The 27,462-nt window shown below is 51.9% G+C and overlaps 1 protein-coding gene across 6 annotated transcripts; it reads left to right on the plus strand.

The window, feature by feature from the left end:
* Positions 1-1,603: 1,603 nt before the first annotated feature.
* Positions 1,604-27,462, plus strand: Dlg4 (discs large MAGUK scaffold protein 4). 6 transcript variants are annotated; one of them, XM_057773892.1, is made up of 20 exons: positions 1,604-2,057; positions 10,554-10,718; positions 14,167-14,220; positions 14,372-14,422; positions 14,651-14,775; positions 15,093-15,262; positions 15,376-15,512; positions 15,616-15,760; positions 21,299-21,594; positions 21,765-21,867; positions 22,037-22,151; positions 23,456-23,632; positions 23,897-23,933; positions 24,029-24,056; positions 24,177-24,224; positions 24,300-24,401; positions 24,729-24,901; positions 25,817-25,926; positions 26,421-26,512; positions 26,705-27,462. In XM_057773892.1, the coding sequence occupies exons 1-20, from the start codon at positions 2,028-2,030 to the stop codon at positions 26,809-26,811; spliced, it is 2,265 nt and encodes a 754-aa protein (XP_057629875.1). In that variant the 5' UTR covers positions 1,604-2,027; the 3' UTR covers positions 26,812-27,462. The 6 variants fall into 6 exon arrangements, with proteins under 6 accessions (XP_057629875.1, XP_057629874.1, XP_057629877.1 ...); XM_057773891.1 differs by having other exon boundaries at positions 1,605-2,057; positions 14,363-14,422; XM_057773894.1 differs by having other exon boundaries at positions 1,606-2,057; positions 10,554-10,619.

Genomic DNA, 27,462 nt, shown 5'->3' on the forward strand with positions numbered 1-27,462 from the left:
CAGTTCTCTCTTTCCACCTTTCTGTGGGTCCCTGATGTCAGGCTTGGCAGCAAGTCCCCTTTCCCAGTGAGACATGTCACTGACCCGTGTATACCCCTCTTTTCATACTTCTCACTGTGCTCAGGCCTGGGACAAGAAAGAGCTGGGCTCAACTTAACTCTTTTGAATTGTTGGAACTGCCTTAGAGAATTCCTCTTTCCCACTTTTCAGGAAAATAGCTAAATTATACTGGCTCTTGGGGCGCACACTATGTGGGGTCCCGTGGCAGAATGACACCATGGTCTGCTTGCCTACTTTAGGAGCTGCACCTGCTTAGGGAAAAGACAGCTCAACTCCAATCTGGTCGGATTAGGGAGATTAAAGCAAGAGAAGAGAGAGATGTCCCAGAGACCAAGAGGTGAAAGATGGGTCTTTGGAGGGGAGATCTGGATCTGTGATGGGGGCCCGGGTCTCACTATGGGGTCCGGAGTGAAAGGACAAAGGCTGGGGACTCCTTAGATGACTAAATGTGTAAGTGGCTTGGCCCCAACCCTTTGTCACTTGCTTCTCACCAGCTCCCAGGTCAGCCCTCTGGCTCTTGGCCCCCCCACTATTGCGGTGGGCACCTCCCCTCCTTACAGTGCTGCACAGTGACCTCTTCCAGGCCCTACTGGGTGAGTAATTCCAGGGTTCTGAGGGGTCACGGTGGAAAGGGTTGGCCTGGGCCTCTGAGGGCAAGTGTTCCAGGTTCTGGACTGGATAGAAGCCTTAGGGCATCTGGTCCAAGCTGTAGCTTCTGTAGAGTCGTCCCTCTGTGCCCCTGTCAGCATCCATCAGCCTAACTAGAGGAGCTTGTCTTGCCAAACAGAAGACATGGGTAGCAGGGGTGGCCAGAGAGGCCTGGGATGTGGGAGGTGACTTAGTTCTCTTCCTATAACAGACATTCTGGACTATTATGAGGCTTCCATCTCTGAGGGCCAGGTAAGGGGGTGAAGGTGGGTGCCTGGCTTCCTGACTGAGCAGGCAGGACTGGAGGGACACACAAATTCCCTACTAAAATATTAAACTGAGACTTATGGGCCTTGGCAACAAAATCCTGAGTACTGCCTGAGGGGTTGGGGCTACTGAGAGTGCTCTTTCTGTGGCCAACCAGCCCTGTACCCCTTCCTCCTTCTCCCCTTTGTTGGATTGCCCCAGTTTCAGCACCAGAGAGTCCAGGCCATGATTACTTGTCAGACTTCCTGTGAATCCTGGGGGAGAACTAGGCCCGCAGGATTCCCTGCTGTCAGCCCCTCCCTCAGACCCTACCCCATGCTGTGACCTCCCTCCAGGGATGCTCCCATCCCAGCTGTGGGCTTTTTCCTTTTAAGAAATGAAATCCATCCTCCTTGTCTTTGCTGTCATCACCGAGGCTAGCTAGGTCTCCATGTTTGCCGTAGGGCATCTCCGCTCCTGCTTCTATCTCCTTTCCCATTATCCGGGCTCCTGCCAGCAGTGAAGGAGTTAACATTGCCAAGGCACCCCCCCATTCTGGCTCCAAGCTCCCTCCCTCCCTCCCCCTGCTTCCTCTCTCCTCCTCTCTCCCCTTCCCTCCTCGGCTCCGCGGCTTCATCGGCCGCTGCCATCTCCACCCCCCCCACCCCACTCCCCCGCCACGGCCCCTAGCCCCTGGCCGTTCGGCAAGACCCCTGCTTATCCCGGGGCTTCCCGAAATCCAGTTCCCCTCCCCCACCCCAGCTCATGCTCCAGCCCCAGAAGTCCGGGGCTGCCAGCCCCCGGTGCCCCTGCCCCTCCTGAGAATCGGGGTGTGCTCCTCAAGCCCCCTCCCTTACACTTGGGAGCCCCTTTTAGGGTCCCCCCTCCCTTCCACGCTCCCCTATCCTTCTCTTTTCCAACCTTCTCTTTCCCCTCTCACCCCTCCCCCCATCCTGGCCCCCCCTGCAAAAGTGGGGTGCGGAGGGGGGAGGGGTGAGAACCCACCAAGGGGAGGAACAAAACTCCAATGAAGTCAGAGCCCCCTACTCGCCGCCGCGGCCAGGCCCCCCAACATGGACTGTCTCTGTATAGTGACAACCAAGGTAAGCATGATGGGGGGGGCCGTGGGGAGAGGGAGTAGGTGATGAATTTGTGAAGAGGATTAGGTAGGCCTTCTCTAGGGTTGCAGACCCTGGAGTGAGAGCATCTGAAATAAGATGTATTAGAGGGGTCACAATTTAGTTTTGGGGTTCACATCTGACAAAACGGTGGATTTGGCCACAGGTGCCACCTGGAGTGATCATTTTGTACCTATAGAGAAATGGAGAATTTGGTATTTGGGGTGACTTGGTGGGCTTTGGTGTTCACCAGTGATGTTTTGAGGGCAATTTATTTAGGGAGAAGCCTGCCTGGCTCACATGGGAGTTATGCTCATATATGTGGGAAGGTGGGCTATGTGTGTGTTGCTGGGGGTTTTTCTTTCTTCCTGGGCAAAGAAGCTGGTTTCTAGGTGCTGGCCAGTTTGGGGGTCTCTTGGCATGAGGGTAAAGATTACTGGTTGTGAGTGTTTGGCTTGTCTGGGAAGAGAGATCAGCTGGCAGGTAAGGGTGGCCCTGCAGGACACAGGACATCTTGTGGTAGATATGTTTAGGATGCTCCTGATTTGAGGGAAATTTTAATTTAGGGCTTAATTATATGGAATAGAGCAACCTGGGGGTTGTGGGAGAGCTGGGGCCTGATACAGAATTACCTGAGAGAATGGACCAGGTGAGATTAGAATTCGGGGTACTCCCATGGAAGCCAGAAGGTCGCAAAAGATGAGGTTGCCGTCTCCAAAGAAGGATGACAGGTTTAGGGTATGAGGGTAGAGAGAAGGTAGTTGAGGAGGGGACCATGTGGATGTTGCAGAATTCAGGGATAGCCCAGGCAGGCGCCCAGTATCCCGATCTCACACAGTTCACCTGGTCCTGATCAAGGAAGCAGAAGAGCAGATGGAGGGGACAGTTGCCCCTGACTCTCGGGAGGACACCTGGGCATAAGGGTCTCTGAAGACTTATGGGGTGAAGAGGTTACTGGGATTAAAAGGTGGTGGAGGAGGGCAGGGCTGGCAGAGCCAGGATCCATACAAGGGTACAGAGTCCCTGTGGTTAGAGCCTGGAAAGAATGGGAGTCCTGGGATGAAAAGCCCTAGCAAGCGCCTGGTAGGATGTTTAGGTCTAGGTCCTTTGCTCCCAGACTCTGGGACTGGCAAGCTGGATGCCTGGTGTGTGGAGGGAGGCTTGGGCGGGTGGCAGGCAGCTGGGGGCTGGGGGGGTGGGACAGGAAGTGGGGGCCGGGGGAGGCGGGGTCCGGGTGAGTCACAGGCTGGGGAGGGGGTTATATTTAGTGGGAACTGCAGCTTCTTATGGGAGGGAGCTGAGGACACACATGTTCCTTGCCACAAACTCACACATGTGTATACACATGCATTGTGCACGTGTAAGCATGATTGGAGATTGGGAGCTGAAGATTTTAGGTTTGTGCCCCTCGATGCTTGTTTTTCTCCTGTTTTGTGGGCTTTGGGCTTTCTTCCAGGTTGCTGATTTTTCAGTAGGTTTTTGATCCTCCGTTCTTCTGGCCTTCTTTGAGTGTCTGCCTGTGCTTTTTCTGTCTCTTGTCCTTAGGCCTGACCCTTGGCCTTGGCTTCCTAGCTGTTGTCACCTGTGTACAGATGTATATAGGAAACCCATTGGAATGTGTGGGTTCTGCCTCTAACACGTGAGCACACGAATGCCAGTAAGGGTGAGGGGCTTGCCTACACTGCTACCTATTCTGGGTGGATGTATTTATTCATTCTCAGCTCCACACTCCTATGTGTTCGATGGAGCACATGATTGAGCCTCCCTAAAGGTAGGAGGCTCACAGAGAGCCTCATGCATTCGGGTTTTATTGAGGTTTGGAGACCTAGGTTTGCCACATTCATTGGCCAGAAAACTTGTCAGCCTTCAGGATGGAGGGACTCCAACTCCCATAAGGCCTTGAGGTACAAGATCCCTCAGTGGTAGAGTGTGGCTGTCCTTAGGACTGTTGGGAGTTGTGGTTCCTCTCTATCCAGGGCAGTGGTGGGGAGCCCAGGAAAAACCAGCAGGGACACATAGCTTTTGCTCTCCGAAAATTCTGCGGGGTGGGTTTGGGAGTGCTCAGGCTTTGTAGTCACTGATCGCTCCTGGTCTGTTTGATGGCCCTCCTATCTTTCGTAGCCTGTATTTATAAACTGCTGCAGTAATTTAAGGAACATTTATTGAATACTTAATATCTGCTCAGCTCTGCGCGCTGTGAAAACTCTGCTTTACAGCTATCACTGAGTCTTATTCGGTACCTAGATCTCTGCCAGTATCTCTATCTCAGAGCAGCTTTCTCCCACTCCGCCCCCGTCCCTCCCCCTTCTCCCCGCGCTGCTGCCGCAGTTGCCATGGTAACCAGCGACGACTGAAGTTGCGTGGCGGATTTGAGGGCAGGGCGAGGGTGGCGGAGGGCGGAGCAGAACAAATGGGGGCTGGGGCAAAAGTAGGGAAAAGATAGGGGGCATTTGGCCAGGGCCCCAGAGGCGAAGTGGTTAAGCCCTCTGGGTGGTCCTTATTGGGCAAAACTAAGGTGCTGGGGGCGGGGCACTGTGGCCAAACGCTTCATTCATTGGTCGGCAGGGGCGTGGTGGAAGGATAGTGTGGGCGAGGCCGGGGGAGCGAATGGGCGGGAAGCGGAGGGAGGCGTGGTTTCACAGAGTCAGGTGGGCGGAGTCGGCTTACTCTATCGGAGGAGGCGGGCAGCAACCCTCAGAAAGAGGAGGGACTACGTTGCCAGACCAACATGAGGGCGGGGCTGACCCGGGAGGGGCGGGGTGTGGTTCCTGTACCGAAAGGAGACCGGGTTCGTGTGGCGGTAGTCCAAGTAACTGCGGGATGCGGGGGTCTTTGCAAAGGAGAATCCGTGGGTTGGAGATGTGACGTCTCAATCTTCCTAAGATGGAGGCCTGTTCAGATTTCATCAGAGTACCCCTCCTACCTCAGCTCTGTTCCAGGGAGACAGTTGCTAGGCGACGGCAAAGTCCTTGATTGCTGCGTTGCCCGGCAACGGGGAAACGGAAAATGGAGGGAAAAAGGAAATGGGGGATGGGAGAGGGTCTTAATAGTCCATAGCGCCTACTGGTGGAGAAGAAGGGCCTATATATTTTCTAGACTAGGAAGGAATTTTGAGTACAAGCCCGTTTCACATTGGTGGTTTCTGAGGACCCATGCATTTTGCCCAGAAATAAAAGTAGGACACTGACGGGGGGACGTTCATTTTGGGGGGCTTACCTAACAGATGCGGAATAAGTGCAGGGTTGAGAATCTACGGAGGTCATTAGCGCCTTTTGCCTTAGGTGGGAATTTTATATTCTGTAGACAGCTGATTTGGGGAGAACCCTCACTAGAGAGATGGCATTTACTGGGAGGATATTTGGGAGAGAGGTTTGCAAGTTCAAGAGTTTGGGAATTGATGGAAGACTGAAGTGACATGGGGCAATTTAGGGTATTCTGAAAGATTTGTGGGTCACTGTAAATTGAGGTCCAGATCATTGGTGAAATTATTTTGAGATAGGGTCTCACTATGTAGGGTCATGCTGCCCTGGAACTCACAGAGATCACTGCCTGTGCTTCCCCAGTGCTGAGGTTAAAGAAAAGCACCACCATGTCTAGCCTGATGCTTCTTTCCCCCACCCTTAAGTGTAGTAGAAAAGATATTTGGAGCTTGGCGGTGGTGGCACACACCTTTAATCTCAGCACTCAGATGGCAGAGGCAGGCGAATCTCTGTAAGTTCTAGCTCAGCCTGGTCTACAGAGCTAGTTCCAAGACAACCAAAGCTACACAAAGAAACCCTGTCTCAAAAAACAAACAAAACAAAACAAGGAAGAAAGAAAGAAAGAAAGAAAAAAGAAATATATTTGGGAGCAAATCTTTCAGCAAAAATGTAGCTCAACATCGTGGAGAGAATGTTGAGAAGTGGGGGCAGCCTGAAAATTTACAAATTTGAGGTGTAAAGAAAAGACTAGTTAGATATGGTGGTGTATATCTGTAATCTCAGAATTTGGGGGGGTAGAGGAAGTTGGGAAGTAGAGGCAGGAGGATCAGGATCACCCTCAGCTACATAAAGATTTTGGGTCAGTCTGGGTTACATGAGACTCTATTCTCTTTCAATATATACATACATATATATATACATACATGTATATGTATGTATGTATGTATGTATGTATGTATGTATGTATGTATATATACACATATGAGCTGTCAAGATGGCTTAGGGGTAAAGATACTTGCTGTTAAACGTGATGACCTGAGTTAGATCCTTGTAACTCACTTGGTGAAAGGAGAGAACTAACTCCCTAAAATTGTTCCCTGACCTCCTCATGCATAGCACAGTATAGACATGTATATACTCACAAACACATAAATAAATGCAATAAAAATTTAAATAAAAGATAAAATATCTTTTTTTCCTTTTCTTTTTTATTTTTTTGAGACGGTTTCTCTGTATAACAGCCCTGGAACTCACTTAGTAGACCAGGCTGGCCTCGAACTCACAGAGATCCTCCTGCCTCTGCCTCCTGAGTGCTGGGATTAAAGGCATGAGCCACCACTGCCCGGCAAAATATTTCTTTTTTTTTTTTTTGGTTTTTCGAGACAGGGTTTCTCTGTGGTTTTGGAGCCTGTCCTGGAACTAGCTCTTGTAGACCAGGCTGGTCTCGAACTCACAGAGATTCGCCTGCCTCTGCCTCCCGAGTGCTGGGATTAAAGGCGTGCGCCACCACCGCCCGGCCAAAATATTTCTTAATATAAGGCAAGAGTTTGGGAATAATGAGAAGAGACTGCAAATGAGTTCGGAAGGGTTGCTTTAAGGCAGATTAGATAACACTCAAAACTGGGTTCTGGTGAGGTTTTGGGGGGTTGGTATCTTAGAGAGTCCATAATATCATTTAGTTTAGTGTTTGGACAAGGCATCTCTAAACAAATCTGAAGAGGCCTTATTTGGATGGTTGTGCTAGCCAATGGCAATATATTAATGTTAAGGTCACTAGCAGTGGACAGGGGGCAGGCAGGACTTAGGAAGGAATGATTTAAAGGGTATATAAATTTGAAGGCACATTGAAGAGCTGTGGTTCTTAACTCTTGAGTAAAGCATTGTCTAGTTTTGGGGTGGGGCTGGATGGGCTGCAGGAACTCTGTCAGAGTAGATGCCTTGGAATCCGGTGGGGTGTTTACAGTGAGAGGCTTCGAGTGGGGGCTTGGGAGCCCTAGGAGTTCTCAGAAGCGATAGGGAGAAGTGTGGTTGCTTCTCCTGTAGTCTAGGAGTACAGCACCCATGAGAGACCCATTGGGGTTTTGTAATAGAAACCCAGTGTTTTCGGGGCGGTGGAGAATTAGGTGAAATAGGGGGCCCTTGAGAACCAGAGCGATAAACTGCTAAAGTTTCCAAGTGTCAGTATTTGTAGAGGGGTCGAAATAGGAGTATACCTGGGAAGTTGGAGTTCGCAGGGAAACAGCTGGAATCCGGGAAGTTGGTAGCCAAGAGGGTCTCCCCCTCACCCTTCTCTCCCATCATGACGCTCTCCCGTACTGCGCAGGCGCCGCCCCCCCTTCCCTGGCCGCAGCCTCCGGTCGCCGCGGCCGCCGCAGCCCCCGCCCCCTCTGCCCCTCCCCCCCAACCCAGCACCCTTGCTATCCCACCTCTACCCTCCCCTTAGTCCCCCTCCCCTTCTCCATGTCGACTCGGAACAGATTCGCCTCCATGTGTCTCTGCGTGGTACGTGCCGCGGTATGGGATCCGGCCCGCTTCCCTCTTCCCAGACAACCCCCCCCCCATCATCTCAAGATGAAGCTTCAAGTCTGTCGCTCTTCCCTCTGCTTGGCATGGGGTCTCTGGGTTGCAACTTCTTGAAAACAGGCGTAGTGGGTTAAAGTGTGTTAACTTCTTGTTATCCACTTTAATCCGCACCCCTCTATTTTTGGGGTACAAGCCCCGGTTCCAGGTCATTCTGTGCAGCTGGGGCTTTGAAGATGGGGGAAGGTACTGCAGGGATATATTGAGGGTGCAGACTTGCCCCAATAATATAGAGTGCCAGTCAGGACCCCGCCTCCCAGTGGGTTACAGGAGATTGTCCTCCTTCCTGTCTGGCTTCAGCTGGCCTGTAATCCAGGACCGAGAGGGGTCGACCTCCCCACCTCCAGGTTTGCAATGTCAGAATTGTTTTCCTACCATCCCTACCCCTTTAGAGTTCTTTCTCAATGTAAAATCTCCAGGGACTGACCATAGACCCTAACTCTTCCAGGTACATCTTGAGAACTTTGGTTCTTCATTCTGTGGACCCCATTTCCCTCACATTGCCTGCCAGTCTCCAAACCCTTTTCTTTAGTGTCAGACACAAGTCCCTCCCCATCATAGGGGTGGAACAGAGAGATATGGCGGCTCACTATGATAAAAATTACCCTTGATTCTTACCTAGAATAAATGATTGATTGTCTCCCTTCATGTCTCCATTTTCTTTGGTGCACCTGGCAGTTCCAGAGATTTAGAAATTTCCTGTGGGGTGACCATGAAGGGACAAGTTTTTGTCCTGGTTAATTTATCTTCCAGGGAGTTCAGGGCAATTTCTTTTGTGCATTTACTGTCTAGGGCATTTCCCCCCAGCGTGTGCAGTGGCCATTTAGAGCCACACACACAACGCTGCTAATCCAATACAGTTCAGCCTTCAAGGAGGGCTCTTTTGCCTGTGTTCTCCTTACTTTCCTTCCTCTCTTCTTTTTTTTTGGGGGGGGTGGGTGTAAAATAGGATTCAGAGTGGTCCTGAACTCACTATGTAGCCACGAATGACCTTGAACTTCTAAGCCTTCTGCTTCCAGAGCGTGGATATTTAAGCATATATTACCACAGCAGATTTTTGTCTTTATATTTTTTCTTTGTCCGTGAAACTGACACCTAGAGTTTGACATTCTCTAAATCTGTGATCCACACTTGGTGAACCCCATTTTCCTTCTTTAAGACTTTTTAAACATGTAGAGTGTATTTATTTATTTATTGAGACAGGGTCTCACTATGTAACCCTAGCTGGTCTGAAGCTTTCTATGTAGACCAGGCTGGCTTCAAACTCACAGAGATCTGCTTGCTTCTGCCTTCCAAGCTCTGGGATTAAAGGCGTGTGCGATCATGCCCAGCTCAAGATGCTCCTTAACTCTAGTTGCCTTTTGTTCTGGTATGAGAATCTTGTTGGCAGAACAACTTGCCTCCCCAGTCCTCCTACTGCACACTGAATCCACAGTCAACTTGGCATCCATTGTCCTGATAAGCTTCCTTCTTTTCAGTCTTGCAACTGTTGCCCCCAACTGTTGGTACTCTCAGCTTCTCAGACCTTGGGAGGGAAATTCTGCCCACATGTTGTAGCGGCTGTATTTTGTTTTCTCCAGTCTCAAAGGGAACCCTGCATCTGGTACTCTCTTCTTCCCTGACTCTAGAGTTTTGACAGTTCTGCTTCTGTGGGTGGGGGGTCAACTCTGGAGGGAAGGAGCCTAGAAGGGCCTTGTAGAAGGTAGATGTGGAAGGAGCCAGGTGGGCTTCCAGCAGCCTCTATCTGCACGGTTCCCCTCTCTGACCCCCAGTTAATCTCATTTACTGATGTCACTATTAAGCTGGCCAGAAGGCTTATGTCCTGGCAGCTGGTTAATTGGGCAGGAAGTCATGTTGAGTCTTTTACCTCCGAAAGTCAGAGGGAGACCAGAAATTCAGTTTAACAATTTATCCTCTTCTTCAATCAGAGGCTTGGCACCCATTCCTGCCTCCCCCTCCCCCGACCAGAGCCTTTCTGCCTCTGTTCCCCTGGCTGCCTCCCCCATTCCATCCCTGTCTAGTATCCGGATTAGCTGGCTAGCTTCTGGGGCCCCGTTGCTGAGTAATTCTGAACGAGTGAGGCCAATGAAGGAAGAGCGGGGCAGGTTTAGCCCTGCCCTGCTTAGGGGCTGCTGATGGCAAGTACTCTCTAGCTGAAGTACCTGACTTTGGTTCCTGCTTCAGGCATGCAAAGGTGCTGGAGAGTCAGTTTCAATGGGGAGGCTGGGGTGGTGGGGTAGGCTGTAGAGCAGGGGCGTCAGATGGAGTATGGGAATGGTAGATGATGATGGAAGCAAAGAACTTGGGGATAAATGAGGGTACAAAGGTCAGGTGCTAGAACTCTTGAAGGGACGGAGTGGACGATGAAGCCTTGCTTGGGAAAGGCTTGGAGACAATGGTGGTGGTGGTGGTGGGGGGGGTGCGGGTAGACAGAGTCCTTTGGTCTGAGGAGTAGCCAAGTTGGAGGTTGGAGCCTGCACTAGGGTAGAGATGAAAGGTGCTGAGGCCTTGGCTGGAGAGGGGGTTGTCGGGAGGGTGGAGAGAGGGGAGCCAATGGGCTGGAGGAGAGGGAGGGGGAGGAGCTGGTCAGGCCCCAGGGCCTTCCGCACTGCACTGCTGGGGGAAAAGGAGGCGGTCCGGGCGGATGCCCGAAGCCTGAGGCGCTGGGCTGGTCCAGTGACTGCCTCGGTCCCCGTCCCAGAAATACCGCTACCAAGATGAAGACACGCCCCCTCTGGAGCACAGCCCGGCCCACCTCCCCAACCAGGTAAACGCCCCCGAGCTGGTGCACGTGGCGGAGAGGAACTTGTCCCACCTCGAGGCCGTCCATGGGGTCGTGGGCCACGCCCACCTCTCCCCCCTCAAGGTAGGAGACCCTGGCGGCCCCCTCCCCAGTGCGGCCCTCGGAACCTCGGAGCTGCAGCAATTCCCAAGGGCCGGTAGGGCAAGAGCTATGGGGGGGAAAAGATTGAGGGTGGTCTGGCATCTGGGTCTTGGGCTCCTGGGGCTGGGGTTGGGGGTTGTGCTTCTTGACTGGGGGAGGGAACACGACGCTAAAAACACTTTGGTCTCACAGAAGAGAAATAGGCCAGGCAAGTGGGAGTGGGTGCAGCGCCTTATAGCCAGGATGTATGTGCCTTTTTGTATGTTTGGTGTGTTGAGATGGATGGAGGATCCCCTAAGAAGTGCCCCCAGTGCCATGGCCCTCTCCATTCCTTTATACCCCCACCCCCGCCTCACTCTTCTGTGTCCAGAGCTCAGTTCCAAGTGCCTGATGCCCTCATTTGCTCCTGTCCCTTTCCCCACCTCCTCCCCCAACCTCTGCCTCTGGGCCTGGCTCTGCCTGTTCCTGAGTCTCCAGCTCTTTCCATCTGGCTGGACTGAGACTTCAAGTCTTGGTCCTTTCTGCCTCTTCCTGTGCCCAGCCTTTGCTCCCCTCCCGTGCTCCCCCTCCCTGCTGGCTGGCTGGCTGGTTCTTGATGCTGCCTCTCTCTTCCTCCCACGCATGCCTCTCCTTCCCCCTCTCGCTGAACCCCAGCTCAGGCCTCTGTGGCCTGATCAATCCTCTCCTGGTCTGAGCAGTTGGTCCTCTCTCTGTCCTCCAGCTCCCCATTTCTTTCCCAGTTCCACTGTTCCCTGATCGTCTCTGGTTTTTTCTCCTTTTGCTCTCACCTCCACCCATACCTTCTTCAGCCGTTCCTGTCCTCATTATTATATATGGCCACCTGTTCCCCTTCTCCTCCTCCTTTGTGCCCACAGTATGCTTTTTCTTTTTTCTTTTTTTTCTTTCTCCAGGCCTGAGAGGCCTTATTTCCCAGATCTTCCATTTCCCAGCCCCCATTCTCTCAATCTCCTCTTCTAGGGACATGAGCTGTAAGACCGAGGAGCACACTGAGGGGCTCGAAGTGTGGGGTGCTTTAGGAAGGAGGTCCCCAGTTGCTGACATTTTACTAAGAGGATGGGAGGAGGTTTGTGAGCCAGGGATGAAGCAGGGATGTGGCAGGGAAGTGGCTGAGGCTAGAAGTGGCAGAGGGAGGAGTTGGAGAAAAGTGGGAAAGACCCAGGGTCTGGAGGCATGGGGTGAGACCGGAATTGGGGCTGCTCAATATCCTACTTGAGAGGAAGGAAGACGAAGCCCTGGAAATGAGAACAGTGCAGAATATTTGTGTGCAACTCTGTGGCTTCAAGGAGTGAAAGAAGATTCCAGATGCCTTTTGCAAGACAGGGCCATTATGTCTTGGGTAGGGTGGAAACAGGTGCTGGAGGGTAGCAGTTGTACAGTGCAAAGGCGCGGTGGCACCAGAGCTCAGGGAGCGGCTGGGAGAGGGGCCAGCAGGGGCCACAGTGAAGGTGGGACATCTCAGGACAGGGCTTCAGCAAGGGACAGGAGAGGGCCAGCAGGGGCCACAGTGAAGGTGGGACATCTCAGGACAGGGCTTCAGCAAGGGACAGGAGAGGGCCAGCAGGGGCCACAGTGAAGGTGGGACATCTCAGGACAGGGCTTCAGCAAGGGACAGGAGAGGCGCCGATATCCAAAGGAGATGGCCAGTGGGTTGAGGAGGCTGTGATTTGGGGCAGAACCTTAAAGGGTTGGGAATGAGCTTAAAGGGGACTAACGAGGTGACAGAGGGGTGACAGGCAAGGGTGGGAGAGGAATGGGGTGGAGCCGAAGTCTGGGATGGGGACAGGGATGTGGGTGGAGAATGGTGGCTGGGGTTGGAAGATTTTGGAAAGCTGAAGGCTGGGGACAAGGATCTAGGGAGGGTGTGGGTGAGAGTAGAGAAGACTAGGTAGGGAGGGCCTGGGGGTGGGCAGAGGCTGTAGTATAAGGTGGGTCTGAGGATGTGTGCCATGGAGGGCGAAAATGTTGATGACTCTTCTGCAGTCAGCGACTATTGGCGAGACAACGGCGTTTGCCTGGGGAGGGATGACAGTTGATGCATGGGTATGAAATCTATTAAGGGGACTGAAATGGACTTGAAAAATAGCAGTGCGGGGGGAGGGGGAGAGGGACCTTTATAGGAGATGGAGACCTTAGGAAGGGAACTGGGAATCCTCGTACTTAGTCGGTTTCAAGTATTTGTCTAAGGAGGAAATAGATTGGGGACCCCCGGAAGGAGTCTCTTGGCAGCCTCACCTCATTGCCATAGAGACGTGGCTTCGGTTGCCCTGGCAATTGGGGAAGCCCCTAGGACAAGTCTAAAGCTGTCCCCGCCCTGTAGTTTAGCTAGAGACCTGGCTGCGTTGAGGCCACTGACGTCAGGGACCAGGGCACGCCTCGCTTTAACCCTTTCCTTAATGAAGTGGGGGCGGGGAGGAGTGGGAACTGTAGAACAGGCTGGGTTCTGGATGCCTTTTACTATCCTCCTTCCTCCTTCCTCCTTCCTGACGTTCTTTGCACTGCGTAGGGTGAGGGGCTCAAAGGAGAGAGGAAGGCAGGTTATTCGGGATGCACTGCGCCCACGCCCACAAATAGAAGCGTTCTGGCCTCTTGGCCGGGCTAATGGTGGGCGGGGCCAGAGCCGGAGAGGACTCATCCAGTCTTTTACTATAGGGAGTCTGTGGTACCCTAGGCCACGCCCCCCACCCGTTGTCCTGACTACCAGGCCTCCTGGAGGTGGGTCTCCCCAGGTCTTGGCTGGTCTTAGATACTGTCGCTAGGCAACCTGGTCCTTGGAGGAAGGGGTGGATTGGATGGCGGGTGGGTGAGAGAGAGGGAGGGACCAGAAGCTGGGGAAACCCCGGATTCTCATGGCGCAAGATTTAGAGCAAATGTGTGCCAAGGTGAGGGACAAATTTGGGGGATGGTTATCAAGATATTTGGGTGATTGTGAGGGTATAGAGACAGGAAGGGGACTCTAAAGAGGAGATGAGGACCTAGTGGACCTGAACCCTGGGGTGTAATGCGTAGCACGTAATGCATGTAACACCCTGTAGTGTTACATCCGGTGAGAAGCATCCCCCCCCAGCATGCTCCCCCTTTCCCCACTCTTTACCATCTGCTGCTCCCCTCTCCGTCTGGCTGTCTCTCTCTTCCCTCTTCTCATACACCTCTTTAAACATACAGGGGCCTGCGTGTGTGCGCACACTTGCTTGTGTGTGTGCGCGCGTGTGCGTGCGTGCGTGTGTGTGCGCACGAGTGCAGCATGTTTGTGTAACGCAGGCAGGCTGGGTCCTTGAGTTGCTTTGAAGGTGGTGGAGTGGACTTGCCTATGCAGTTCCAGGGGATCCAGACTGGTAGGGCCACCTCTGCTTATGGACTTCCTCTGGAACCAAGTCTTAGGTAGCTTTCTGTCTTCTGTCTTCTCTGCCAGGCCAATTCTCCCCCTGTGATTGTCAACACGGACACCCTAGAAGCCCCGGGATATGTGAGTTGTTTAGATTTTGGGGCTGGGGACATAGCAAAAGGGTAGGGGAGAGGAAGGGAATGACTCCTTGTATGGGGTGGGAGGGGCATGTTCTCTGACCAGAATGTCTGTCTCACTGTTTTTGTGTTTCTGTCCCGTGCTGGAGTTGCAGGTGAACGGGACAGAGGGGGAGATGGAATACGAGGAGATCACACTGGAAAGGGTGAGAGCCAGGCCCTCTGTCCACATCCCCATTGGAAAGGGTGAGAGCCAGGCCCTCTGTCCACATCCCCTTGGTTCTGGGCTGGTGTTTCTCTTTTTGTGCCCATGTTTCCTAGGTGTCCTGACCCTGTGTGTTCTAGCTGCACCTTTCTAGTCCTGTCCCTTTCTCACTTCCCTTAACAGAATGGGCAATAAGGGGAGCTGATCCTCTTGTCCTCCTTCTTCCCAGGGTAACTCAGGTCTGGGCTTCAGCATCGCAGGCGGCACCGACAACCCTCACGTCGGTGACGACCCATCCATTTTCATCACCAAGATCATTCCTGGTGGGGCTGCAGCACAGGATGGCCGCCTCAGGTGGGGAGAGAAGACAGGGTTTAGAAAGCTAATACCTTCCGGAAGGTGATGTCACATGCATTTAATCCCGGTACCTGAGAGGGAGAGGCAGGCAGATCTCTGTGAGTTCGAGGCTAGCATGGCCTACAGGACAGTCAGGGCTACACAGAGAAACCCTGCCCCGAAAAACAAAACAGGCCAAAAACAAAAACCAAAAACCAAAACAAAACAAAAAAATAAAAAAAGAAAGAAAAAAAGAAAAAGAAAGCTGATACTACTGGAAAGGGAGGGCTGGGCAGCAGGAAGCTCCTGGCTCTGACCCACATTGTTGGTTCCAGGGTCAACGACAGCATCCTGTTTGTAAATGAAGTGGATGTTCGGGAGGTGACCCATTCAGCTGCAGTGGAGGCCCTCAAAGAAGCGGGTTCCATTGTTCGCCTCTACGTCATGCGCCGGAAACCGCCAGCTGAGAAGGTCATGGAAATCAAACTCATCAAAGGGCCTAAAGGTAGTACTAACCCACATTAGCCCCAGTCCCCTCCCAACCACCCTGCGCCTCCCTGCCTCCAAGGCTTGCTCCCCAGGCCCATAGGCAGCCACGTCTCCCCTCCTGCCATCCAGGACTTGGCTTCAGCATTGCAGGGGGCGTAGGGAACCAGCATATCCCTGGCGATAATAGCATCTACGTAACGAAGATCATCGAAGGAGGTGCTGCCCACAAGGATGGCAGGTTGCAGATTGGAGACAAGATTCTGGCGGTGAGGGCCTGCATCGTGGTTTCTCGGGTCTCATTGCAGGCCTGGGGTACCCACTGCCTGACCATTTCTGGCTCTGTCTGAGCTTTGCTTCCCTTGACCCCAGGTCAACAGCGTGGGACTAGAGGACGTCATGCATGAGGATGCCGTGGCAGCCCTGAAGAACACATATGACGTTGTCTACCTAAAAGTGGCCAAGCCCAGCAATGCCTACCTGAGTGACAGCTATGCTCCCCCAGACATCACAACCTGTGAGAGCCCTCCAGACCTCAAAGCTCCTCATGACCCCTCCTAGTAATTCCAAAGACGTGCAGGCCCATGACAGCCCCTGTGGCCTACTTCATGAAATGGCCATGACCTCTGACCCTTGTGGTAGTTGGAGAGGAGATGGAAAGTCATTCGTAGAGAAGCACTCCTAATGATCGCTGATATTCTCTTGTCCAAGGGACACAGGGCCCATTTGTTTTTTTGGTTCTGATCAAATCCTTAAGTAACAGATACTTCTCACATTCTTTAAAAATGTAGGGAAAGAACCGAGCATGGTGGTGCACGTCTCTAATCCCAGTACTTGGGAGGCAGGTGGATCTCTGAGTAAGAGGCCAGTATGATCTATAGAACAGTTCCAGGACAATGCTACACACAAAACCCCTGTCTGGACCCCCCCCAACACACACACACACGCACACACACACACACACACAGGAAAAGAACTGGACATAGGAAAAGCATGGCATACTTGCTTTTCCAGTACTTGAGAAGTCAAGGTTGGAGGGTCAGGAGTTCAAGGCTATCCTGGGCTACATAACAGGTTTGAGGTCAGCCTGGGCTACATGAGACTGAGAAAATGGGGGAGAAAAGGGAGAAGGATAAAGGCTTCACATTTCATTTTATAAGAGCAGTTGACATGGTCACAAAGGTCATGTGGGAGAAGAAACGCAGAGGCCAGTGTACCCCAACAGAGAGGTGTAAGTTTAGGACACCCCAGTGGGTACCCATCCGCAGCAGCAGCAGCAGCAGCAGGCTAAGAGGGTACCGTTGTCACAGAATAAGGTTTGTTTCAGAAACTTAATATTAGGGAACCTCTTCACATGATTCAATATATTAAGAGTGAGCTGAATGGGGATGGTGGCCCACACCTATAATCCCAGCATTCTGGAGCCTAGGCTAGGAGGATTGGAAGTTCCGGGGTAGCCCAGGCTACATAGTGAGATGAGACCCTATAAAGGAAAGAAAGAAAGTTAGGAGATGGCGGATAGATGCGAAAGTAAGCCCAGGAGTAGCGGTTCTGTGACACAGTGGGCAGTTACTAACGGCCAGCTGCGGTAGATGGTTCATGTCAGTAGAGCCCAGCTGTGCCTGTCACTCTAGGAGAGAGGCATGGACGCCTCTTACCGTGGTTGCTCATTATCGCCTCTGGCAGGCTCTCTGTGTTGGTGCTGCTGTTACTTACCAACTGCAAACTGTTCCTGGAATTTATGTATTTTTTTTTTGTAAGGGTGATAGGACAGAACCCAGGGTCTCATGCATGCTGAGCAGGCGCTCTCCCGCTGAGTCACACCTCAGGCCTCACAGCCCTGTGTGATTTCTCCCTCACCATCCTCTTAGTAGAGTGAATATAGAGTAATGAAGGAAAAGTGAGGAAGAACTCCTCAGAGAGCTCCTTTTCCTTCCTTGCTGTTTTTTTTGTTGTTGTTGTTTGTTTTTGTTTGTTTGTGTTTTAAAGATGGGGTCTCTCTATTTAGCCCCAGGCTGGCTTTGAACTTGTGCTGATTCACTTGTCTCAAACCCCCTGATTGCTGGATTACAGGTGCATTACCACCATGCTTGGCTTTAGACTTTTTATGTATACTTATACATATCTTTTTGTTGTTGTTTTTTCAAGCCAGGATTTTTCTGTGTAGTCCTGGCTGTCTGGAACTGACTCTGTAGACAGGGCCTCAGACTCAGAGATTCACCTGCCTCTGCCTCCCGAGGGATGGAATTAAAGGCGTGCACCACCATCTTCTGGCTGAATCAGTGATTTCCAACCAGGATAATTTTGTTAGGCCAAATTTATCATAACATTTTGTTAAGAATGGATTGGGGAGCCGGGCGATGGTGGCGCACGCCTTTAATCCCAGCACTCAGGAGGCAGAGGCAGGCGGATCTCTGTGAGTTCGAGACCAGCCTGGTCTACAGAGCTAGTTCCAGGACAGGAACCAAAACCACAGAGAAACCCTGTCTCGAAAAACCAAAAAAAAAAAAAAAAAAGAATGGATTGGGGAAAACAGGAAAGGAATATTTTGTCATTCGACAGAAATACAAATTTGACAGGAAATATAATAAATTGATGAAGAAAATGACAAGAAAAAATCTTTTGAGACAGAGTCTCATTATGTAGGCCTGGCTGGCTTGGAACTTGTTATGTGGCCAGACTGGTCTAGAATTCATTGTAGAGACCAGCCTGGCTTGAAACTCAAAGAGATCCACCTGCCTCTGCCTTCCTAGTGCTGGGATTACAGGTGGGGACCACTACACCCATTGAGAATGATGGAAATAATTTTTTTTTTCAAGACAAGGTTTCTCTGGTGTAACCTTGGCTGTTTTGAAACTCACTCCGTAGAGCAGGCTGACCTTGAACTCAGATCCGCCCGCCTCTGCCTTCCTGGTGCTGGGATTAAAGGCGTGCACCACCACCTCCCGGCACAAATGCTAAAATTTTAGTGAAGGGTATAAAGCAATGTTTTTGGATGGAAAATTTTGAAAAGTATTTTTTTTACATTTATTTAATTTGTGTGTGTTTGTGTTTCATGTGTGGAGGTATGTGCTCACAGGCTCACATGCAAGTGTAGAGCTCAGAGGACCATTTGTGGGAGTCAGGTCTCTCCTTCTACCATGTGGGTTCTGGGGAACAAATTCAGGAATCTTTATTTACTGAGCCTGTATGGAAAAATCTTAATATGTGAACGATCTCAACCTTCTTCAAATTATACGTTTTATGGAATTCTAATCAGGATTTCAGTATTCTCTTTTTCTGGCATTTTTGTAGCATCTAAAGTTCAGCTGGAAAAATGTGTGGGAGATTAACTAAGGCATTTTGGGAAAGAATGAGATATTTCCTTTATCAAGTATGAGACACATCATATTCAAATTTTATGGTACTATTTATTTTTCCTTTTTCTTTTTGAGACAAGGTCTCACTATGTAGTCAAGATTGCCCTTGAACTGGCAGTCTTCCTGCCTCAGCCTCCTAGGGCTGGGACTATAGGCATGTATGATTATATTCAGCTTTCTGGTACTATTCTGAACCCTGTAACCTACCAAAAATACCTTGATTTTGTGTCCAGTCTTGGGCAAGAAGCATAAGACAAGAGACAGCAGTATGTACTCGTTTGGGAGGTTGACGTAGGGGGATTGAGAATTTAAAGAAAGCCTGGGGCTACATGGAATCTGTCTCAAAAAATGGCTGGGGATGTAGTTTAGCTGATGGCGTGCTTGCCTAGCATACATGAAGCGCTTGGGTTTGATCCCCTGGCTGGATAAATCTAGGCATTATGGTACATGCTCCTAGTGCTCTGGAGGGAAGGGGAGGGACCAAAAGTTCAAGACTACACAGTGAGTTTGAGGCCAGCCGGGGCTACATGAGACCCTGGTTTTTGTTGTTGTTGTTGTATTGTTTTTTTTGTTTTAAATCCAAAACATGGCTGGGGAGATGGCTTAGGTGGCAAGGTGCTTGCTTTGACCACAAGACCAGAGTTGGGTTCCTAACCCCCACATAAAAAGTCGGGTGCTGACTCTGAGGGGTGGTGCAGAGAAATTCCTGGAGCTCACTGGCCTGTTACCCTAGCTGAATGTGTGAGCTCTAAGTCAGTGAGGTGGAGCTAGGCACGGTCTCTGTGAGTGCAAGGATAGCCTGGTCTACAGAGTGAGTTCCAGGACAGCCAGAGCTACATAGTGAGATCCTATACAAAACTAAATAAATAAACAAACAAACTAAAATTAAGATGAAAATGCTTTTAAGGAAGACACCCAGAGTCAACCTCTGTCCTCTTTCCTTGTGCATGTGCATAAGTGCGCTCTCTCTCTCTCTCTCTCTCTCTCTCTCTCTCTCTCTCACACACACACACACACACACACACACCAACCAGAAAACAGAAATGTATAAGATGAGCCTTAGGATTTGTCAATGCTCGAGGACTCCAAAGGGACCCAAGACTGTTAGAGTCGCAGCGGACACGGGAGCCATAGTGAAGAGGATTTTCCTGGCCATTCAGAATTCATTTAGTAAATGAAACACATGAAGTCCATAGTAATACCTAAGACAAAACTGGGAATCAGGTGTGGTGATGGATGTTTGTAGTCCTAACTATTAGGAGATTGAAGTAGGAAAACCAATGGTGCTCAACCAGGCATGCGCAGTTAAGTGAGATCCTGATTTGAGAATAAAACTCAAATCACATTGGGATCAATGGGTTGGGACTGGAATGTGTTGACATGCAGCGACTGTGTAGGTGAGCAGGTCTGGAGTTCCATCTTCATGACAAAATCATTTTCTCTCGTTACCTTGGGAGGATGCTAGTTTACCTAGAGGCACACCATTCCTCCTGAAAACGTGAAGGGAGAGAACCAGTCATTGGTCCCTTCTCTTCTGTGCAACCCTTACCACAGAGGCAGCACGAGGTTGCCATGCAGCAGTTCCTGTATGGGGGTGGGATGCATGTTGTCTTATTGTTATTGTCTTGAGATAGGGTCTCATCTAGCCCAAGCTGACTTCAAAGTCACCATGTTACCCATGCTGGCCTTCAGTTTGCAGCTGTACTCCTGAGGGGGATAGTGGGCTCGAACACAACACTTAGCAGGTAGGACAGTTCATATATATATATATATCTTACTAATGATTGTAGAATACTAATATTTTGTGGTCCCTGTGAATGTCAGAATTAGACACCACCATCAACACTTGCAAGACCCTAGGTGAAAAGCTGACAGCACATTAGTAAGCTGATCAGGCTGATGCCACCAGAACCAGCAACTAGCCTTTTTATCTGTCTGTCTGTCTGTCTGTCTGTCTGTCTGTCTGTCTATCTGTCTATCTATCTGCCCATCTATCTATCTATCTATCTATCTATCTATCTATCTATCTATCTATCTATCTATCTATCTTGGAGACAGGGTCTCACTACATAGCTCTGACTGGCCTGGAGCTCACTAAACTGCCTCTGTTTCCCCAGCGCCGGCATTTAAAGTGTGTGGCACCCCATCCAGGAGACTTCACTGTATCCTGCGGGATGTAGTGGGAAGCACAGGATACCATCCTGAGAAAATATTTTCATATTGAATTTGAGTCTACTCAAGCCTGTAGGACAAGCTTAGGAAAGCAAAAACGGAAGCAGACAGGAACAGGCACACATTAAAAGCAAGACCTCAGAGATATAAGCAGGACTGCCCCTCATAGAATATGGGAAAATATTTTAGACAAATAATCCAATTTAAAAAAAAAATAAATGAATAGCCGTGAGGGAGAGAAATTTTGTGGATTGAGAGACCTGAGAGGCGCTTTAACCAAAAGGCAGTCTGAAAAGCATGGTACTAATAGTCCCCTTTGATGTCACCATTCCTGGCATACTAAAGACATCTGACCTGATGTCATCTGTAAATTCCTGACCCCTGATGTGTTAATCACCAAGATACCTTTCTGACAGAATAATTCCTTTTTGGCCGAGCCTGGCCCTGGGCTCCCCTGGAGAAGGTGGGTGGGCGGATACTGTTCTCTTAGCATTTCTGTCTCACCCGTTTCTGTCTTCCCTCAGCGTATTCTCAGCATCTGGATAATGAGATCAGTCATAGCAGCTACTTGGGCACTGACTACCCCACAGCCATGACCCCCACTTCCCCTCGGCGCTACTCCCCTGTGGCCAAGGACCTGCTGGGCGAGGAAGACATTCCTCGGGAACCCAGGCGAATTGTGATCCACCGGGGTTCCACAGGCTTGGGCTTCAACATCGTGGGTGGCGAGGATGGTGAAGGCATCTTCATCTCCTTCATCCTTGCTGGGGGCCCTGCTGACCTCAGTGGGGAGCTGCGGAAGGGGGACCAGATCCTATCGGTGAGAGAGGCCTGTGCGGGAGTTTGCACCGCCCCCTATACAGAGCTCTGTGTTCTTGGGAGGGGGGCTGGCTGGGCTCCAGCCTGGTCCTGCTGGACCATTCCCTGACCCACTGGGACCTAGGAATTAGTCTTCCTGTCACAGGTGACACCGTCTTCTCCCCTTTCTAGGTCAATGGTGTTGACCTCCGCAATGCCAGCCACGAGCAGGCTGCCATTGCCCTGAAGAACGCGGGTCAGACAGTCACGATCATTGCTCAGTATAAGCCGGAAGGTATGAAGCCTAAGCTTCCCTGTCCTCCTGGCTAAACTGGTCCCCAGAGCTGTCACTTTAGCTGATGGATGGCCTCAGCTGGGGTGGGGCGAGGGTGGTCGTGTGTGTGTGTGTGTGTGTGTGGCATTAGGATGGGACAGAGTTCCAGAACCTTCTTGCCCTTCCTCAGAGTATAGCCGATTCGAGGCCAAGATCCATGATCTTCGGGAGCAGCTGATGAATAGTAGCCTGGGCTCAGGGACTGCATCTCTGCGGAGCAACCCCAAGAGGGGTTTCTATATCAGGTGAGAAGCTTCCTGGGCATGACGCCTGAGGCCTCCATGTGTTCTTCTCCCCCTGAACGTGTGTCCATCGCCACACAGCTCCATCCCTCAACCTTGCCTGCCTTCTGCTCTCCCATACAGACCTGGCACTCAGTCAGGGGTTCGCAGGCTTGGCTGTGCATGCTGATCTTCTAGAATACATTATCAGCACTGAAAAGCAGCCCCTGCCCCAAGCACCTTAATTGCCGTCTAGCCCCGTCACCCAAACATTTCCCCAACAGCCTTCACTGTAGGGCCCAAGTTCAGTGTCAGCAGGCATCCCTAGTACCTACCCTCCCTCCTTCCCTTCTTGCCTAGGCTGAATTTGAACTCCTGTGCTTTAATAATCTTCCTGCCTTAGACTACAGGCACTTGTCACCACGCCCAGTTTTGGGATATTTTGAGTCTTCTTTCAGCTTGGCATCCCTGTGGGAAGCCTCAGTGGGAAGGACCGCAGCTCTTTGTTCCTGTCTCCTGTCTTCTCTCTCTCTCTCTCTCTCTCTCTCTCTCTCTCTCTCTCTCTCTCTCTCTCTCTCTTTTCCTTTCTTCCATTTCCCCCCCTGTGTGGGGGATTGAATGCAGAGCCTCATGCATGCTAGGCTCGCCCTGAGACCACCGCTGGCAACACCTCAGCTTCACCCCTGACTGCTCGATAGCATTTCTTCCCTTCTCAGGACTCCCTTTCTCATGGTTCCTCTTCCTGTCTCCTCCCTCCCCTTGCCTCTCTTTTCCCACCTCTTCTTTCGTCCTCTTTCTTTGTCCAGTTGGCTGGCCTTACCTGCCACTCTGCTGTACAGGTGTCTTAAAGCTGTCTGGCCTGCCTTGATACCATCTTGGAGGCCTAGTTCAATTCTGCTGTTGCTTCTGGGCCATCTCCATTGGGTTTTCCCATGGGCGTGTCACCTTCAGCACGTCCTAGGTTGTGTTTGCTGTGTTTCTCCTGGATGCTTGTGTTCTTTCTCAGGAGGCCCACATCTGTGCTCTCCCCGGCCTGCTGAAGTCTAGTAGGTTCCTAAGGGTATCCGATTCTCACTGCCAGCTGATACCATATGACCCTGGGGGCTTGTTTCTTCTCAATTCCATTGTTTTTCTCGGCATCTTTGCTCTTTTAGAACCTGGACAGAGCTTTTAGTCCTTCGTCGGTTTTGGGGTTTCTTTGTGTGTGCCACCACCAGTCCATGCGTTGTTACAGAACCCTCGCCGAGTCTGGCTGGTCCTCGAGGTGCCTGATGCATCCTTCCTGGAGTTCTCAGCCGGGCCCTGACCCGTAGTCCCTTGTGCTATAGGGCCCTGTTTGATTATGACAAGACCAAGGACTGCGGTTTCTTGAGCCAGGCCCTGAGCTTCCGCTTTGGGGATGTGCTTCATGTAATTGACGCTAGCGATGAAGAGTGGTGGCAAGCACGGCGGGTCCACTCTGACAGTGAGACCGATGACATTGGCTTCATTCCCAGCAAACGGCGGTGAGGCTCCTAGGGCCCTGCAGCCTTCCTGAGAGAGGCATTGATAGTCACAAGGTTCCGGGGGGTGGGGGCATTCAATAGAGGACTCTTGGGGGTATGCTAGATCCTGCTGGGGACCCCGGCTCCCATCAGTCTCCCAGAAAAGGACTTCTCACTGAGACCCATAGGGCCCAGGTGAGGCTAGGAAGATGGGATTCCCACTTGGTCCAGAGGGTGGGGCCTCACTGAGCATTTCCCTACTAGTCCCTGCTCTTCCTCCCACAGGGTTGAGCGACGAGAGTGGTCAAGGTTAAAGGCCAAGGTAGGTGGAGGGTGAATGGTGAAGCTGGTGGAGGAGGGGAGGGGTGGTCTCTGAGCTCCATCCAGAACCTACCATGAGATTGGTTTTCCTTTTAGGACTGGGGCTCCAGCTCTGGATCACAGGGTAGGTAGGGGGCCTGGGAAAGCTGTGGGCTGAGTGGAGCCTGGCGTTTCCCTGGGCATTCTCGGGAAAGCAGGCGAGATGGTCTCCGGGGCCCCTTGCAGACGCCCTGTCTCCTCCCAGGTCGAGAAGACTCGGTTCTGAGCTACGAGACAGTGACGCAGATGGAAGGTGAGCCCTAGCCCCGGCCTCAGCCATCCTGCCCGCCCTCCATGCTGGCTCCTAAGCCCGGCTCTTTCTCCTCAGTGCACTATGCTCGTCCCATCATTATCCTTGGGCCCACCAAAGACCGAGCCAATGATGATCTTCTCTCTGAGTTCCCCGACAAGTTTGGATCCTGTGTCCCTCGTGAGTACGGGGGCCTTGGATAGAGATGGAGTTGGAGTTGGGGGACCCACGGAGTCTTACTTTGTCGGGGCCATGACACTGGGTATAGTGGGACACAGGTCGCCTTAGAGGAGAGGTGCTGCCTGCCCACTGTCATGCCTATAGCAGGCAATGCTGGGCCTGAGCCTGGGAGGCCTCTGGGTATCAATTCTGTCACACCTTATTCTCAATCCCCCCAACAGCATCCTACCAAGGACCAGCTGGGTACTGGGGCGGGGGGTGGGTGACGTAGGCTAGTATTAAGGGATGGTGGTTAGATCTTTGTGGGGTGGGATGACTTCTTGGCAGATACGACACGTCCCAAGCGGGAATACGAGATAGATGGCCGGGATTACCACTTTGTGTCCTCCCGGGAGAAAATGGAGAAGGACATTCAGGCGCACAAGTTCATTGAGGCTGGCCAGTACAACAGCCACCTCTACGGGACCAGTGTCCAGTCTGTGCGAGAGGTAGCAGAGCAGGTAAGAGCTGGTGGCATCCTCTTCTGCCTGCCCTCTCCCTACCCCAGTGCCTCCCTCCAGCTCTCTCTAACTCTCTTTCTCTCTGTCTCTTTCCCTGCTGGGTCTGCACTCCGCTCCTCCACCTCCTCCTCCTCTCGGGCAACTCTGACCGCCTGCTCTTTTGTGGCCCGCCACCCTTGCTTCCTGACCCCACACTCCCCACTGCCATCTGTCCCGTCTCTCCACCGCTTCCCACTCCTTGCCCCATTTCTCCTCTCTTCCTGGGGCTTTGCCTTTGGTGGCTTGGCCTCCCCCAACTTGTTCCATCCTTTCTTCCTGACTCCCCTCTGCTCCGTTCTCTCTCCCCCCTAATGGGGGGTCCCCACTACCCCCTCTCTCACCCTTCCTTTAACTCCTTTTCTCTACTGCTCCCCACCCTGCCTGCCCTCTCTCTCTGGCTCTTGCCTCCATCTGCCTCCCCTCCCTCCCATCTGTCTCTCCTGTTCCTTCCATCTGTCTGTCCTCTGTCTGTCCTCCTCTCCCTCCCCCCTCTACCCTAATTCCTTTATCCTTTTCCCTTTACCGTCTTTCCCTACCTGCCCTGATCTGCCTTCTGCATCCCACCTCTACCGCCCTTGCCCTTACTCTGCCTTCATCTTTTGGGTCCTTTCTTCATCTGTCTCCTACACTCTGTTCTGCCCCTTCCCTGCCCTGTTGTGCTTGGCTCTCCATCTTCCATTTCCCTTTCCTCTCTATTGGTCACTCTATCCACACCTCTTTCTGTTCTCTTGCCTACACGTCCTTTGACATCTGTCACTTCCCCTTTGGCCACCCTCCTGCCCCCACCTTTCTATATTCTGTGTTTCTTCCTGGCACCTCTGTCTGTCCTCTCCTGCTACCTGCTGGTCCCCCTCCGCCTACCCTGCCTGCCCCCAGGGGAAGCACTGCATCCTCGATGTCTCGGCCAATGCCGTGCGGCGGCTGCAGGCGGCCCACTTGCACCCTATCGCCATCTTCATCCGTCCCCGCTCCCTGGAGAATGTGCTGTGAGTACGGTTCTGGGGGCTCCCCCTCCGCTCCCTACGCTTGTGATGTGGGCTCTCAAGGCCCTACTTGATCTGTCCTCTCAGAACCTTGGACAGCAGTTCTGTTGCGCTCAGAGAGCTGGATTGAGAGTTGAGAGTCGGGGCTGAGCTATGACAGGCCTTGCCCGCTTCTCCTGCCTTGGACTAGGCACTTCTACAGTTTGCAGTAGCCTCCCTGGGGCACACACAGACTGGGGCAAGTCAGAACCTCAGAGGCAGTTGGAAGATGGAGCCTGGATCCCTTTGGTGGGACTAAAGTTGGAATGATGAGTTCCAGAGAGGTTCTGGAGGGGGTGGGTTTGCCATGAGTAGCCCCAGAGGAAATCAGAAATTATATTGTTTGCTATGTGTTCCAACTAAGAAAAATGAAGTTTCAGCTTAGCATGCCAGGATGGAGGAGGTAAAATGCAGAGAGGGGCCCATCCTCAGAGCTGCGTTTCTCTCCCTCCTCACAGAGAGATCAATAAGCGGATCACAGAGGAGCAAGCCCGGAAAGCCTTTGACAGAGCCACTAAACTGGAGCAGGAATTCACAGAGTGCTTCTCAGGTGAGAGGTCCCTACGAGCCCTGAGGACAGGGAGTCTTTGCTGAGATTCGGTGGAGCTGCCCGCCTGGGTCGGTGTGGGAGGAGGTGTCCTGTCAGTGGGCTCGGGGACCTACGTCTCCTGGCTGAAGGAGGAGAAGATGCTCCTTGTTCTGGGCTCCTTGGTCACGTGTCCCTGCTCCTCCCGACTCGCAGCCATCGTGGAGGGCGACAGCTTTGAGGAGATCTACCACAAAGTGAAGCGCGTCATCGAAGACCTCTCGGGCCCCTACATCTGGGTCCCAGCCCGAGAGAGACTCTGATTCCTGCCCTGGCTTGGCCTGGACTCACCCCGCCTCCATCGCCTGGGCCCTTGGTCTGGACTGAATAGCCCAAGCCCTTCGCGCCCCAGCCTCCCTTCCCACCCTTCTTATTTATTTCCTTTCTAACTGGAGGGGGGACACTCCTCTGCATGTATTCCTGTACCCCAGATCAGGGCTCCTGGACCCCAGGAACTTGGGGTCTAAGGGGGCTGGGCTCCTGGTTCCGAGCCCTTGCTCCTTAGGACCCCCTACCCCTGCCCGCCCCCTTGCACACACAGACCCACTGGGGGCCTCTGCCCTCCCCATTTTCTCCCACATACATTCCAGAAGTCAGGGCCCCTCTCAAGGAGTACCCGCTGTAGGGATGCAGGACCGCAGGCTTCCGCGCTCTCCTGAGGCAGGGGCTGGGGTCACCCCTGCCCCATCATAACTCCCCATGTCATTTGATTTCTCTTTATTTTTTCCATTGTTTTCTTCTCAAAGGTGGTTTTTTGGGGGGAGGAGTCGGGGGCCTCTACTGCGGGTTCCCTGTCTTCCACATGCCTCCCACCGTTTTTCTTTGCTGGTTTGCATGAGTGGAAGGTCTAACTGTGGCTTTTTTTTTTCTGGGATTTTTTTCTTTTTTCTTTTTTCTTTTTTTCTTTTTTTTTG

Source organism: Chionomys nivalis, chromosome 7 (assembly GCF_950005125.1).
Source record: "Chionomys nivalis chromosome 7, mChiNiv1.1, whole genome shotgun sequence".
In the NCBI taxonomy this organism is placed as follows: domain Eukaryota; kingdom Metazoa; phylum Chordata; class Mammalia; order Rodentia; family Cricetidae; genus Chionomys; species Chionomys nivalis.

Excerpts from the sequence above, each read along its gene's own strand:
- Dlg4 (XM_057773891.1), top strand. The coding sequence starts at position 2,028 with ATGGACTGTCTCTGTATAGTGACAACCAAG. Across the intron at positions 14,221-14,362 it reads CCCTAGAAGCCCCGGGATAT|GAGTTGCAGGTGAACGGGAC; the intron begins GTGAGTTGTTTA and ends TGTCCCGTGCTG. Across the intron at positions 15,513-15,615 it reads TTGGAGACAAGATTCTGGCG|GTCAACAGCGTGGGACTAGA; the intron begins GTGAGGGCCTGC and ends CCTTGACCCCAG.